At 43.1% G+C, this 16,587-nt stretch overlaps 1 protein-coding gene across 5 annotated transcripts in view; it reads left to right on the plus strand.

Annotated features, from left to right (window-relative positions):
- The window catches only part of TCOF1 (treacle ribosome biogenesis factor 1), a 60,527-nt gene that overhangs the window by 24,468 nt on the left and 19,472 nt on the right, over positions 1-16,587 (plus strand). For 2 of the 5 annotated variants that reach the window (XM_061617368.1, XM_061617367.1), the window contains exons 9-14: positions 2,228-2,411; positions 8,191-8,339; positions 10,630-10,860; positions 11,403-11,679; positions 12,920-13,005; positions 16,245-16,473. In XM_061617368.1, the coding sequence (XP_061473352.1) occupies positions 2,228-2,411; positions 8,191-8,339; positions 10,630-10,860; positions 11,403-11,679; positions 12,920-13,005; positions 16,245-16,473 (1,156 nt within the window). The remainder of the gene's footprint in view (positions 1-2,227; positions 2,412-8,190; positions 8,340-10,629; positions 10,861-11,402; positions 11,680-12,919; positions 13,006-16,244; positions 16,474-16,587) is intronic. The other 3 variants (XM_061617369.1, XM_061617370.1, XM_061617371.1) reach the window with 3 other exon arrangements.

Raw genomic sequence — 16,587 nt, forward strand, 5'->3', positions numbered from 1 at the left:
GCTCTGCAGGATATCAGGCAGGGTCTTTCCCAACCCTATCTGGAGATACAGGAAATTAAACCTAGGGCCTTCTGCATGCAAAGTGGATTCATTGATCTTAGGAGAATGCCTTCATATTTTCAACCTTTTCCCAAAGCTTAAATGAGAGGAGCATCTGGATAGCACTTCATGGGGTCATGGCAGAATAACTGACATGTTTTGGCATGGCACACTGCTGTGTTTTTGTAGACTCCAGTTCCAATATGGTTACCTCCAGTGTCCCGTATTTCTCCTTCTGGCTCTACCAAAGGTGTGGTCCCCCCCTTTTTTTTATTTGAATAATTCTAGTCACAGAACATGTCCTTTCTGGCAGCCAGCTATTAGAGGTGTGTTGTACAGATTTCTATGCCAGTTTATTGCATTCAGTCCTGCAACATGATGAGGTCTTCAGCAAGAATTGCAGTTGTTTCAGGCCCACCAACCCTGGCATCAGCCTCTTTTAATAGATAAAAGCTGCTCAGGAAACCTCTCTCTCTCTCTCTCTCTCTCTCTCTCTCTCTCTCTCTCTCTCTCTCTCTCTCTCTCTCTCTCTCTCACTCTCTCACTCACACACACACACACACACACACACACACACACACACGTTTTGCCCAAAGCCGCCACCTACTCCCCAGAGCCTTTAAAAATGCAGCAGACCAGATGCTCTTTAAAAAAAAAAAGGCTGCTTTGATTTTGCTTCCTTTGGGGGGCTTTGAACTTTGGTGTAATTCAGCCAGCTATAGTGCATATTGCTTGCTGCGTGGCTTCCTTCTAGGGCAATTGAATGGCAAAACTGAATTTTGCAAAAAAAAAAAAATTCTGCTGCTTGCTCTCTCTTCTCTCCCCCCTTTTTCCCCTGCAAAATGAATTATGTTCTGTGTACCTCTACATATGCTTGGATTTTGTATGCTATGTGTGCGGGCTGTCCTTTACAGCACTTAATAAGTCAGTACGGTTTTGACTTGGCAGACACTTTTTTTCTCATGTCATTGGAGAAGCAGTTGAGCTAATTGGAGATATTAAATGTAAACACTATGAAAGAGCTGCATTTGAATTGTAAGGCAAGGAGCCTAGTCCTTTCTCAGTTCATATTAAGCCTTTGCATCTGCTTCAAATCATACTTCAATTTGCCAAAGGACTGTTGTTCTCTTGTGAATCTTTTTAAAAACAAATTAAAAGCCAATTCAGTTTGTTCTTGCTTTTCCATGAGGGTTTATCAGAGGTCTGGCTAGAGCTCTGGTCAAAATTAAATAACTTCATTTTGCCAGTATGGTTGTGTGGTTAGTTTCAGGCTATGACCTGGGAGTCCAGGGTTCAAATCCCCTCAGCCATGAAGCTTGCTGGGTGACTAAGACGCCAGCCACAGCTTCTCTCAGTCTAACTTCACAGGGTTGTAAAGATAAAATGGGGAAGGGAGATAACCACGTAGGCCACCTTGAGCTCCTTTCACTGCTCTGAAAAGTTCTCTCTCCCCCCCCCCCCCGGTCATCACAACTATTGGCTCTGCTGGGTGGGACTGATGCAGTGATGTTGGTTTCCCAGAAAAATGTTCCTGTGCAAATTGGGCTAACTTGTATCAGAAAACCTTCTGATGCCCCAGGGCCTAGAGTGATCTAATTCAGCATGTTTTGTTTTACTTACATGTAGTAAACAAAGCTGAAAACTCTGAAACTGCCAAGCTTGCCTAATATTATATTTTCAGTTGGCATCTGTTCATTGTTACCAATGAATTTATGAAACGGAAAATGTGCAGCCCCACATCACTTGGCTAGTGGGAGTTGTAGTCCAGAATATCTGGATGGCACCAGGTTGAGGAAGGCTGCTTTAAAATAAGAAATGCCATAGGTTTAGGGTGAGGTGGGGATTTAAGAACAGTAGAATTGTCCCAGGAGGTTCTACAGAGCATATACACAATGGATTGGGAAGTTTGGTAAAAAAGAATATACCTTTACTTCCAAGTCCTAAACTCACAGGTTCAGGTCATGCAGAATAGCCACCTCCATGTCAATCTCAATCTCTCAAACTCTAATTATCAGTCTTGAAACCCTTTCTTGTCTGGGAATATCCCTTTTTTATCCTGTTAGAAAAGAGAGAGGGGGGAAAATGTGTAAGACACCAGTGAGGTTCAAATGGACTCTTCAGCCATGAAAATAAATCATTTACTGATGTGCTTTTTTTGTGGGTTTTGTTTTTTTCCCCTGTGGTGCAGAGACCGCAAATTCCTCAGCCTTCCACTGGAGCCAGACAAGATCAGGTTGATAAACTAGGCACCCCGGTGAAAGCAGCATCGAGTGCTTTGAAAGGAAAGGCAATGGAGAGCGAAAGCAGCAGCTCATCTGACAGCGAGGATGAAATGGCTCCAGCAGCAGGTAACCTGCCACCGCCTCCATCTGGTAAGAAGCCTGAAGTTTTCATTGGTACTTGGGGCCTTTTGTTTTCAGCTTCTCTGTACACTTCTGTGCTTGAGCAGCAGGCATTGAGGGCACAAATGTAACAAAACAGCCTCCCTAAGGGCGTGTGCACACACACACGATACGCTGAAGTGCCAAAACATGGGAGTGGATGCTAGTTATTCTGAAGCTGAAGTGAGAAACTTGCCAATGTTGCAATTCTGTATTTGCTTTGTTTCAGAACACACTTCCAAATTGGCTAAATAACTGTTCTTTTGAGGGGGAGGAAGGGGTGATCACTGATTCTGGTTCCTTATAGTATTGCCAAGCCAGATCCATTTCTGTGGGATGAGCTCCCCTCGGAGAAAATAACTAGTAAAAATGGCTTTATACTTTTTGGGCTATCCATAAAGGAACATTGTTAGCAGCTGTAAAAATCTCTCCAGAATATTCTCTGCTTTGCTGCTTCTGTGAAGTTGAAACTTGAGATGAAACCCTGTTAATTCATGGAAGGAAACCAGTGTGACAGGACTCTGCAGAACCTTGTGTTCAGATCTTGTGACTCTGGGCCTTTGTCTGGGTCAAGGCTGTCAGTTTATTACTCCAGACAATTGGGGGGGGGCAGGCAGGTAGGCAGAGAGCTTGTTAGCTGAGCAACACAACAAATGCAGATTTGCTGAAGACCTATGAAAGCAATGAAGTATTTTCTCCAAAATAAAATCAACTGATTGAAAAATTTGAGTTCCTTATTGGGAATATTTGTAAATGGTGGCTGTTCCATGTGTGGCAGCTTCATTGCCAATCTGAAAAGAGGAATGGCTAACCTCAATTGCTGAAGAACAATGCACTATAATTGGGAATTATTAAGTGTAAGAAATTTCTGATGTTTCACCATCTGTTGACATGGGTGAGGTGGGTAAAGGGAGGGCTCTTAGAGAATCTTATGGGAATTAAGAACATAAGAAGAGCCCTGCTGGACCAGGCCAAAGGCCCATCAATTTGGCATCCTGTTCTCGCAGTGGCTCACCTGATGCCTTTGGGAAGTCTGCAATGTTTATTTCCCCCCCCCACTCCCATGATGATGGACTTATAACTTTATTTATTTATTTATAGAATTTATTTATTTATAGAATTTATTAGTCGCCCATCTGGCTGGCTGTCCAGCCACTCTGGGCGACGTACAACTTGGTGACTGAGCACATGCTTTGCATGACTAGTTACTATTTTACTGCAAACCACTGTATCATCTTCAAGGACTTCTATTTTTGCTGCTTTCTAGGTTAGGGTCAATTTCTAATTGGAATATGCCGTGTTTCTGTGGCAATTTTGCCATGATTACCCTGACTGAGGTGTGTAAAGTCTTCCCAAGCTCCAGAATCTGGTACAGATTGAACACTAGTTAGGCTGACTTGATTTGCACCTGTCATGGCTTCCCCTCTGCTCGTTTCCTCCAGGGCAGCTGCCCTAAATTTTGGGTTAAGGCTGAATGACCTTAGTTTTCTCCTCTTCCCATTTAATCCCAGGTATCTGGTTAAGCCAGAACCTTTGGGCATCCAGATGTTACTGACCTACAGTACCCCTCAGACCCAGGAAGGATGGCCAGTGGCCAGGGATGATGGGAGATGCAATTCAGTAACATCTGGAGGGCCAAGGGTTCGCCACACCTGCATTATGGAGCTTGACTTCTGCTAATTTAGTAAATGTAGAGTTATTGCACCAGCTATTCTATTGAATAATTTTGTTCTGCTGTTTTTTTGTTACATGTAGTAATGCTGCTATCAGCATTTTTATAATTATGTTGTTCCAAACATACATTCTTGCATAAGTTCTTTTTGTACAAGTAATTTTACATCTTTTTTGTATTGAGGTTTACAATGAAAAGCTTTATTGGCATAGTCTTTGTAATGTCACTGTTGCCTGGTATTTAAGCTTAATGGGTTGCCTCCAGTTGCATCCTACTGCTCATGGAAGGCTCTTCACTTCAGCAGAAGCTTCCATGAATGGAGTGAGGGAGTGAGATGATTTTTGCAAATTGCCCCTTACTCCTGCAGCCCCTTGCACTACCTTCCATGCTGTTCCAGAGAGTTCTCCAGTCCTTGGAAGCAGTTTGGGGGCAGGGGCTAAGGAGGCAACGGGGGATGGGGAAATCAGATAATTACTTTCTCCCATTCATGGAAGTCTCCACTGGATCAAAGAAACTTCCGTGAGCGGAGGAACACAATTGGATACCACCCAATAAACTAACTAGGTTTATAGCTCAATGGCATGCAGAAGGTCCCAGGTTCAGTCCTGGCATCTACAGGACAATACTGTGTAGACAATACTGACCTAGATGATCTGAGCTTCCTGTGTTGTGCTAGATGCTGAGCCGTGATAGGTGGCCTTAATTAGAGCTGGCTTACCAACAGACTGATCCTAAAAATTGATTCATTTTACTTGAAATAAGTTCCATTTAAAAGATAATAATGCTGGGGAAAACAGAAGGGAGTAGAAAAAGAGGAAGGCCAAACAAGAGATGGATTGATTCCATAAAGGAAGCCACAGGCCTGAACTTACAAGATCTGAACAGGGTGGTTCATGACAGATGCTCTTGGAGGTCACTGATTCATAGGGTCACCATAAGTCGTAGTCGACTTGGAGGCACATAACAACAAGTTCCATTGATTTCACTAGGTCCAGTTCAGTAAATAATTACCCTTTCTCTGAGTTGTCTTTCTCTGCAATATGTCTGTCCTCTCTCCCCGTCTCTGGTGATACTGGTCCCTCACAAAAAACTGAACAATTCCACTGGCAGTATTTGGTTCATATTATACAGGCTTCCTTGTGAGGAAGTGTTTGGTAGCCAGTGTTCCCTTTTCAAAGAAAGTTGGCTGCTTTGTGCCACTGTCTGGGCTGTTCTGACATCCATGTGGTCTTGCATGGCAGGAGGGTGGAGTAGAAACCAAAAGCAGGTGGAATCTTATGCAGTTGCTAATTGGATATTAGTTCCAGAGGATTTTAATTGGCTTAAGCCAGAGGTCACCAACCCAGTGCTCACTGACACCCATAAAGGCAGGGGGCAGACTTTGAGCTTTGATTTTTTTAAAAAAGGTAAGCCTCTAGCCCTCTTGGAAAGAAAGTTATGGAGCAAAATGTGCAGGTACCCTTCTAAGTGATTTCTGTGAGTTGAGTCAGCCTGGGTGCTCCTACCTGTCAGTGTTGTTAGCCAATGAGTGAAGTCAGAGCTGTTATTGATAAGTTAGTTGTTTGGACACCAGGCTATAGAAACCCCTGGGATCCTAAAGAGCTGCTGCTTTCCTCTCCCCTCTAGTGTACCTTTCTTGCTTCTGTCTTATTTTCTAGCAGTCCTTGGAATCTCCATAGTTTGCAACTAGAATGCCCCTTACCTGTGGTGGGCTTGTCTGAGATCAGGTACTTCCTAGAAGTTATTTTCTGCAATACTACTACACAATAAGAGCAGATGGATGCTGCAGAATCCCCTCCCTAAACGGCAAATGCAAAATGTGAAAACTTTGCAAAAGAGGCTTCAGCCTGTCTGCTACTTTACTGGAGCTGATGTTTCACTGTATAGTTAATTTACAGTACAACAGTATGCATGTCTACTTGAGAAGTAAGACTCTTTGTGTTTAATAGAGTGTCATCCCAGGTAACTGGGTACAGGATGGCAGCCTAAACTTTGGTTTAGGATTGGCATTGGGCGAACAGGGTTCTTGTGCCTTTGACAGTTGTAACTGATGTCCTCAGCACTGTCTCAAAACTCAAAATGTGCACGCTGATCCAAAAAGGTTGGTGATCCCTGGCTTAAGCACATCTACCCTGTATAGATCTGGGTTGCAAGTACAACAGTGGCTTTAGCTCTTATGTGAAGGGATGGGAAACCTGTGACATCCCCCTCCCCCATGTTATTGAACTCTAGCTCCCATCAGTGCCAGCCATCATAGCCAATGGTCAGGGATGATGGGAGTTGAAGTCCAACAACATCTGGAGGGCCACTGTTTCCCCATCCATGTTGTACAGCATGAGCCTGCGCTGTATATCTTGGTGCTCTTCAGCAAATTGTGTGTCCCAAGTCACCTAGCAAGTTTCATAACATAAGCAGTCAGAAAATACTCCTGGAATCTGAGTCATAATGATGAAGGGACTAGCTGTTCCTAAGAATTTCTGCTCCTCTGGGAAATTCCTAGAGAAGCTGTCTCTTCCTGTGGAATACTAGAGCCAAATAAGACACTTTGTTAAGGTGCTTTAAGAAAATGCATAGCAACAAAGGTTACGTGCGTGTGTGAACCTGCCTCTCTTTGGGGCATACCATAGTCTTGTTTGCAGGCTTTTGGCAAAACTTTAAAAGTAAGCGCCTACATGATACACTCTCTGGGCAGGGTGGGAGATCTGGCATAGGGCAGCTTGAGTTCAAACCTTCTCTCAGCCATTAAAACTGCCTATGTTGCAGTTTCTTGACCTAAGTTTCCCTCCCAGTGTCTCTTAAAGATAAAATGGCTTAACTTCAATAGCTACCACCCTGAGCTCCATGGGGGAAGGTTGGGGACACAAATGTAATGATGTAGTAACATTCTAGGATGCTGACATACATAAAACACAGTGCATGTTATTTCTGCGTGTGCTGCATGCTAAGCAGGTGCTTGTGGCCCTTTCCCCTGAGTTATATGCGTTTGCGATTTCTTTCTTTCTCTCTGCCACTGTGGTCATGGAAAAGACAAACGCTGCAATCTGAACCATGGAAGAAAAAGTGTGAGATTTTAATGGAAATCTAGGAAAACCATCTCTTTCCTGTCCTCTCCACGTCGTCTTTATCTTTTTACGTCTATCTAAATTAATAGGGTTAACGCCACAAAGATGAGGCATTACTGAACTCTGAGGCTTGGGTATTTTGTTTTTCTGGGGAAGTTAGACTTGTTAAGGGTTAGAAGCTAAGCCAAGAGGAAGCATCTGCATAGGTTTTCTTTAACAGTAGTGCAATGGATTTGCTCATTAAAAGGCTTGCAACTAACAAGCTTTCTCACCTGCTTGTAGGTTTGGCAGACTTTGTAGTGGGGAAAATACCAGGCAGCAGATTGTCTGTCACCAGCAGGTAGCTGCTAATAAGACCTAGAATTCACTGCTGCAAGCTGGTTCCCAACTGACTTCCTCACTTATTTGTTCAGAAGTTGGAAGGGAAGATGTTTCTCCGTTTAGGGTCCAGTTTTTCTAATATAATTGTAGGACCACAAGCTGTGGCAATTTTCCGTTCCTTGCTGTTTTTCTTTAGCCAGTACTAGGAAATCCCTGATCAACATGACTTTGAAGAGAGCAGTGGCTGTTTCTAAGGTCTGTGTCCCCCACCCCATTCCTTTTTACAAATGATAAAGAAATGGCTTGAGCCACAGGTGTTGAATGTATGAACTCTTATCTATGTGGGAAGCTGCCTTATCATGGGAAGCTGCCTTAATACCAAATCAGCCCACTTGTCCAACTAGCTCAATATTGTCGACACCAGGAATGGGGAACCTGAAGCTCTCCCAGATGTTGTTGCACTCTGACTCCCATAAGCCCCAACAAGCATGGCCAATAGTCGAGGATGATGTGAGTTGTAGCCCAACGGTATCTCGACACCCTGACTATGGCTGTCCGGGGTTTCAGGCAAAAGTCTTTCCTGGTCCTATCTGGAGTCACCAGGGATTGAACCAAGGGCCTTCTGCATGCAAAACATTTGCTCTACCACTGAGCTGTGCCCCCCCTTAAGTTTTAGCCTGTTGAGCAGTTGTCTTATCTCCTGATTACTTTTCAGCAACCAAAGCGAATGCTGCAGCTCAGTCAGTGTGTGTTACGAAATTCCAGACTCTACCAGGACCACTTCAGAAGGCCCAAGAGAGTGAAGACAGTAGTCAAGATTCTAGCGATGAGTCTGACTCTGAAGAAGACACGGTGTTCACTCAGGTACCTCATAAGAGATCAGTGAGGAGGGAGACTCCTTCTGTACAACTTCAGCTGTGCTTAGCAGACTGGTCCTAAGTCTATAGTTGCTTCCTTTACAAAGCTTGACATATGGGCTTGGGTCTGTTTGTGCTGAACCTTAAAAAAAAAAAGGCAAAAAGTTGCCAACCTTACTCTTAATAAAATGGAATGGGAGAGTGAGGGGACTGGAATTGGCTGCCTGGTCCTGAAAATCTGATGAGTAGGGTGTTAGCTTGAAAAGGGCTCTGATTTTGTAGACCCAGCTTCTAGATTGTGAAGGGGAGCTGTGTGCGCAGGATCAGCTAATGAACCGTATGCCATGATAGCCCCTAACTAGATTTATGTATTTGTGTTTACTTGATGGCTGTACTGATCAGCCCAGGCTGTAGGATGCAGATATGTTTTTTTGTGGGGGGGAATACTAGTTTGGGCACAAGGAGCTCTACATTGTGGTTGCAGATAGCTGGACTGCTTCTTTGGGAGCCAGGGAGAGAAGAAATGATGCTACTCAAAGTCTCTGGTCTGCATTTTGAACTCCAGATCTGCTTCTGAACATAGTTCTTGGGCAGTATCTATGCTCGAAAGCTGTTCTCCATTGGAAGTCTAAAAAAGAGAGACAGCAGCACAGTAAAACCAATGCAGGAGTTGCTGAGACAGTTCCTAGAGGTGGATAAATAAGTAATTGTTATTTTGTACAGCTGACAGAGATGGTGTTCTTTTAAAGATTGTTTTTGTTAATACAAGCATAGCTTCCAAAGCACAGCTGATTTTTAATATATTTGTATGTATATGCTGGATGCATAAAAATATTTTTTTTATTAATGTTCCAAATGTATATGAAAAACTCATGAGAATCCAGGAAAAAAAACGGCAGCTGGTGGTGTAGGCTGAGAGAAGCACTTTGAATTGCATTTTCTCTGAAAATTGAAAAATGAAAGGCTTGCCTTACATGCAGGGTTTCCAAAAAACTCTTTCCCTTCCAAAGTGTGTCTTCAAGATACTAAGCTCTACTTTGGATACATCTCAATGGGTCTACTCCAAGTTAGTCATGTCTGTTAATGTTCAGTAGGTCTACTCTGAGTTGGACTAATGTTGAATGCAGTTCATTATATTTTGAGTACATTTGCCTTGCTATTGGGGGGAAGCAATTGGTCTTGTCAGTGGAGGCTATCATTGAATGTTTTTGATTTGGAACTCCCTTAAAAATGTGAGGTGAGTGATGGTGGAAGGGCAAGCAGAAAGGTTGAGCACACATTTATTAAATAAAATAAGCATACATGCCTATTTTTTATTATTATATTTGTTGATTTCCCAATAACGTAGGTTCAGGCTTACTCAGAAGTAAGTCTTCATGAGTAAGTCCTGGATAATTGCAGCCTAACAGACTCTTCTCTCTTTGTCTCAGCACAATGGGAGGGCCAAACATGGGAAATTCTGTGTCTGGAATGTATTCCAAACTTGTGTTGCTTTCTCTGCATAATTTTGCTTCCATTACTGAGGAGAATTTGAATATTTGCAAAGTTGGGATGTCTCAGCAAGGAAGGGGGGAGATGTGGGCACCTGGAAGCATTTGTGCAGGACTAAATGTACTATCCACACCAAGGAAAAGCTGGATCTGGTATGTATATAGATTCAGGGACATCTGTACACACATGCTCAATATTCAAAGTTTGTTCTGCGCTTTAGTAATGGTGAAGAGAGACAAAAGAGCTTTGCAAAACACTTGGGTCCTACCTTCTGGCTGCTAGAAATTTGGAACAAGCCAGGATCTTAAACCAACTTCAAACCACAGTTTAAGATAACTGGCTTATTCTGAACCTGATAACTGTCGTTTCCTGGTTTGGATGTAATGGGAAATCATAATTATTTAAGACTTATGGTGGTGTGCTGAGGTGGAGAAGGGGCAGCACAAGAAGGAGAGCCCGTGGGCGAAAGCTTGTGTGTCTCTTGTATGAGGTATGATGGTCCAAATGCAGCAGTTGCCTCCAAACTTCAGTGTCTGTCATGTTCTGTATTCCATTACGCAGGTGTGGCAGCCCTTTGTGTAGAATGCTACCATAATCCTATTTCCCTGAAACCAAGGTTCTTTCTAGGGCCTAGAAAACTATTGGAATAACTGGTGGTGGTGGGCAATTGTTGTAAAGCTTCCTTTGATTTGCAGAACTGATTTCATTCCCCTGAAGACTGAGTGCTTGGTGCTTTTTTGGCATTCCCATGCATTTAGAGCTTTGTTCTTGTCACAATCTAATTGTAATAATACTCCCTTTCCTAGAAACCGGCTCAGGTGACACAGAAACTTGCCCCCAGTCCCGCAAAAGCCCCAGCTGCAAAGGCAGCAGGTGCCAAGTCAAGCAAGACGGGCGTTGCTCAGCCAGCAGGAAAAGGGACAACAAGCCCAGCAAAGTCAGCAGCTGCCTCTGTCCAGAAAGCCTCTGAGAGCTCAGAGACCGACAGCTCTGATTCTTCAACGGGCGAGGAGGCAGCTGGAGAGCCTGTGCAGCAGGTAAAAAGAGAAGTGGTTCTGTCACACAGAAGGAAAAGGTGCAGTTGCAAGAGTGGCTCAAGTGTCAGATGTGAATCTGCCTGGCCCAGTTCTGTAATGAAACATGTCTCCTCTTATTAGCTTCTTGGGGCAGAGATGACATTATTACCAAAAGTGTCCACAGTGTGCTCAGCAGTTTGTTTGTCTTTGCCAGTACGGTTGTTGTCCAACTACACTTCAGCAGGCCTGTGTTTCTTTTCCCTGGCATTGATTTCCCTTGCCTTCTGCCCACAACCTCCTACCTTCCTTATTACCCTAGGGCCAATGATGTAAAGATCTTTCTTTCTTTGTTTCATTCATTCATTTATTTATGTATTTGTTTGAATATTTGTATCCTGTCCTTCTAGTGCAAGCAGAAGACTTTTATTAGATTTGTGGATATGCTGTTCTGAATCTGTCTTCCTAAGCAGTAAGAGTGTTTGTTACTTCTAAGAATGGATGGCTGTGAGGTTTCCACCCCCTTCTTTTAATGTATGACTTTGGTTTTTTATTTCTCCACCCAGACCCGTATTCACCCTTTTTTTCAGCAGAAGACAAATAAAGCAGCCATTTCTTCAGGGAAGGGTGTACAGGCCAAGTCTAGTACCCCTGATAATATTTCCAACAAGTCCCAAGGCCTTGCTGCAATAACAGGGAAGGTGGAGCAAAGCCCCTCCAAAAAGGCTCTGCCTGCTAAACCTGGGGGGATCCTAAAACGCCAGGAGAGCTCAGGAAGCAGCAGTTCCTCAGACAGTGAGGAGGAGGCAGTGCTGTCAACAGCCCAGCAGGTCCTACAGCCTGGTAAGAGACAAGAGGGGGAATTTCTAGTCATATTTGAACCTGGCAAGCACAGTGAGAAGTGTGTGTGTGGGGGGGATTTTTTGACCCTCAGCTTGATATGCCACAAGAGGGTGGTGCCCACTAGAGACAGAGAAAAGCTAGAAGACTCGTACCTCATGTTTGCATGATGATTGCAGCTTTGTGTAGAAGGTATTTACCCAAGCTGAAGTCTTCAGAAAGCCACATCCTCTTACCTGGAAATGCTTCTGCATCCCACCCTCTTCACTCTGTCTCAGATGTTTATGTGTAAGCATAAGCATTTGTACGTACTTAGGTGTACACCTCATGTATCCCAAGGCTGAGCCCTGGCGTTGGAAGCAGGTGACAGGACTGAGCCTTGACTCAAATTAATCCTCCCCACCTCCTGGTAACTAACTGGCTGGCTGTTAGAAATTCATTCTTGATGTATACAGCTATAGGCAAAGTCTCAGTTATATCTGCATTTTGCCTTGTTAAAAAGGCACCAGAAAATAATTTTGCTTGCTGGCCCTTTTCCCCCTTTCAACTCGCAAGGAGATTTTCTAACTTTAAAACAAAATGTAAAAGTTGCCCTCAAAGAAACCTATCATGTGCTAAACCTTATTTGGGAGGCAAGATCTAGACATGAGATTTGGAACACTGTAGAATTTGGCACAATTCATTCAGGAAATGTGGGAACTAAGGATCTAGCAATAACTACCTGTGGGACAGTTCTATGACAAAGTTGGTTACCTGTGGTTATTCAGGCAGTCATTCTTTAAAATTTTTTATTCTGTTTCGTTGTAGACATAGACATTTATATCCAGACAGGGTAAATAAATAAATAAATATGTAGATAAAAAGAAGAAATGGAGAAACATACTACCATAGCTAATTCAGGCAGTCTTGATGATGGTCTGCCTCTTTACAGGACCATATAGCTGTTGTCCCAATGACTCCCTCACTGCCTACCTTGTAAGAAAAGGAGGGGGTGGGGAATTCTATAGCACAGCAAAAGCAACTGTCTCAGTTGCCCTTGCGTAGACTTCTATGAGTCCTTCTTGACTATTGACAGTGTTTGAATGGGAGGTGGAGATGAGCAAACTCTTTATGAACTTTCCACACACAGCTGTGGGTTGACACGATCTTCCCAGTTAAGAGACTCTTCATGCCATAACAGCTTTGCAGGCGTAAGAGGATCTGAGGGAAGTTCTTCCCTTCTTTTTCTTATTTATTTTTTTAGCAGGCATGCTACAGAAACAAGAAGTGGTAAAAAAGCCAGAGAGCTTCTCTGAAGAGTCCAGTGATGAAGACCAGGAGGCTTCACAGGTACTGCTTCTTTATTGATGGGCTGCAAGATGAGCTCTAAACATTGGCACAAATTCCCTTAGGCTGTGTTGGACGTTTTGCCTTTCCTTAACGGTGTATGTTTGCACCAAGGATTTTTAAGACTGATGGTAGTACTATAAGGCTTGGCCTTCCAGATACAATGCTAGTTGCTTAAGGCAGTCTTAGCCATCTAGCTGCAACCTATCTGCTGTTAGCACCATAGAACCTGGATTTTCACTTACTATGGTAAACTGGGGATCTTATCATGAATCCCATCTTGAGACACAATAACTCTGTCTTAGTTTCCTAAGGGAAGACTGCAATGATTATGAATGGAATTTTCAGTTGTAAACTACTGGGCTTGTAAACCAACAGAGGGTAAGTATGATTGTTGTTAGTAGTGTTTACAGTTTCCCACTGAGGCTTGGTGAAGGAAGATCTCATCCAATCCATCAGCAAGCTGTTGGACTAATGCAGAGGGGATTGCTTTGGAAAGTGAACACTTCAGCTCATTTACCTAGCTCAGCGTTTGCCAACTTGGTGCCCTCCAAGTTTACATGTTTTGGACTGCAGGTTCCTGCTGATGGGAGTTATAATTGAAAACATCTGCAGGGCACCAGTTTGATGAAGGCTGACCTAGCACAATTCAAGAAAAGCATGCTTGTGTCCAGACTAAATTTTAAAAAGGTGGTGATGTTGGAGTGCTAGGTTTGGAGATAGGATGCCCAGGTTCACATCCTTGTCCAGTTGCAAAGTTCCCTGTGTCACCTTAGGTGAGTCATACATGCTTCATTAAAAACACTTCGTGACTACAGAATCGGATCAATTAAGGGACAATTTTTTAAAAATGTATTTGACAGTTATTCTAATTTAATGTAAAAAAAGAAATGGCATTAAGGATTAGTTGTTGTTCAAGGGCATAGTTATGCAGTAATTGCATTTGGGGTCTGTAGTGATTCCCAGTCTTAACTTCTATGGGATATCAAAAACCCCTGATAATCATACACTGCTTTCTTGAACTTAAATTCAGACCTCCCCCTTTTTTTTAAAGAACAACCATGCTTAAGCCTCCTTATGACTGTAGTATAAAGTTAATTTTAATGAGAATTATCTCTATCAACAACCTTTTGGAGTTACAGTGTTGTGTTTCTTTTCCCATTCTATCTGACCCATTTAAAAAAAAAAAAATGACAGAACTGGCTGCTTCATTGTAGGAGAATGCATAGTGTATGAAAGGGAAACGGTTAATTGAGGTGGCGGGATGAAGTTTTACATGGAAGGTTAAATGAGTTGAATAGGTCAGACATTTGTTATCTACAGTTTATTAGGGTTTCCTCATTATTACAATAAAACAGTACAATGCCTTATTCCCTCCCCAACCCTCCAGCTCCCTCTGCCCTTGTGCCCCCCTTTTGGTTACAGCATTTTCATTTCTGATGCTCAGTTGTTAGGTATGTTATGCAGTGTTCAGATTCACATGCTCAGATAAGGGTTAAGGTAAATGAGTGCCAGTGTTCTGCTGGGGTCGCAGACTACTAACTATTGAGTTGGAGAAGTTTCCATCCATGCATTGCATTGTGCCTCCTACTTTTTATTTATTATTTGATTTATATGCCACCCTTCCTCCCAGTAGGAGCCCAGGTTTACTCAGTGAAGAGTTCCAAAAATGCCCTCCAAATCTCTTGGAACTTTGATTCTTTTTTTATGTAGTTTATAGAGCAGGATTTTCTCATGGGCTGCTGGAAGGTCTTGTATCCAGCTTTCTGTATTTGGTTTGGTCCACGCTTTCCAGTGTTGAAGGACTATTCATTTTGCTGCCAGCGTGGCTTGATGGAACTATCCTTCCTGCTCTTTTGATTTTGCACATTTTATTTTTTAAATGGGCATTGATATTACTCAAAATAAAACAGAATACAGATTTGTTTATCAGGGATACAGTCAGTTTAAATGCACCTGCTGGATGCAAGAGTCATGGAATGAGAGGAGCTTTTTGTAGCTAGAATGCTGATTGCCTGACTTTATGTTAACCTTTTCTGCCCTAATAAAGGACAGGTTCAGAGTGCCATGTCAGGGCAATGAAATGGTTAAACACGGGAAAACTATGTTATGCATGCATCAGCAATTTATTTGTAATTTAAGCTAAGTAAGCTATAAAACTTCCTTTTATGAGCAATATGTAGTATGTGCTGTACATCTGTGGCACATTTGACTTGCATGCAAGCCTGGGAGTGTGCTAATGGTCAGGAGCCTCCCCTATGTGTGCTTAACAGGACGAGAACAGAGAAACAAATTTACTGTATATGTCATAAACCCATAAAATACTAGCATAAATGTGTTCTCTCTCGTGCACTCTCTCTCTCCCCCTCTTCCAAATAGGGAGAATGAAAGTATTTCACAGGGTATTTTTTCTCTCATCATCCCTCTCTCTAGCTATGCTTCCTCCAGCCTGTGGGCTGCTTCCATGCTGCTACCCACACAATGGGGAACTGTGGGGTTTGCCATCACAAACTCATAAGAGACAGAAAACTAAGCCATGGAGGAGTTTACAGAGGCTTATTTGTGGAGTTTGCAGCTTAGTCATAAAACTCTGTCAGCTTTTCAGGACCTCCAAATCTACAACATGCTTTTCTCAAGTCTGCAACCAGAGTTCAGCCAGTAAGATCATGGATCTGTGAAGCTTGAGAGAGGAAAAAATACTGGACCTTTTAGGAGGCACATTTAGCAATGATAGTTAAGAAGAACCTGAGTCACAGTGGACTCTGAAGGCTGGTTGCAACTCTACCTAAAAGCTTTTTTCACTATTATCTCCTTGTACGTAGCACCCACACACACACACACACACAACTGTTCCCTCATCCTTCAGAAATTAGCAACCTCACTGTGGGAAGGGACAAAGCACAGGGGTAGAGCCATGTGCCTTGCATGCACAAGTTCCCACATACAGTCTCTGGCATCTCCAGGCAGAGCTGGCAGAATCTCCTGCCTGAAACCCTGGACAGCACCTGCCAGTCAGTGTAGACAATACTCAGTTAGATGGACCAGTGGTCTGACTCAGCATAAGACAGATGAGTATTGCTGTAGGACTATGAAAAAGCATCTAGTTAACTAGCCACTTGATAATTCTTAGAGACCATTTTTAGCTCCTTCTGCTTGAAGACAAATGACGGTGTCACTCAGTAACTACCCATTCCTGACTCTTGTGTACATGTACAAACTCTCTCCCCCCTCCCCCTCTCTAGTCCCTCTTAACAGGTTTTTCAGGCCCTTCAAAGACCTCTGCATCCACTTTATGGAAGTGTGCTGCTCCTGTGCTATCCAAACAGAGTTCTGGAAAAGCCTCCTCTATTATAAGTAGTCCTGCCATCAGTGCCTTTGCAAAGTCTCCTGGGAAAGCCGCTCCTGCTGATAGTTCATCCAGTGACAGCAGCAACTCTGACACAGATGAAGGAACTGTTGGACTGAAGGCAGGTTAGTATTGGAGGATGAATCCTTATATAAGGCTGGAGGAGAAAGGAACCACTCAAGTTATTCAGTAATGATTTTATATGGGCACAAGAAGTCTCCACAAATTTGCTCGCCAGA

This window comes from Rhineura floridana, chromosome 3 (genome assembly GCF_030035675.1).
Source record: "Rhineura floridana isolate rRhiFlo1 chromosome 3, rRhiFlo1.hap2, whole genome shotgun sequence".
NCBI lineage: Eukaryota > Metazoa > Chordata > Lepidosauria > Squamata > Rhineuridae > Rhineura > Rhineura floridana.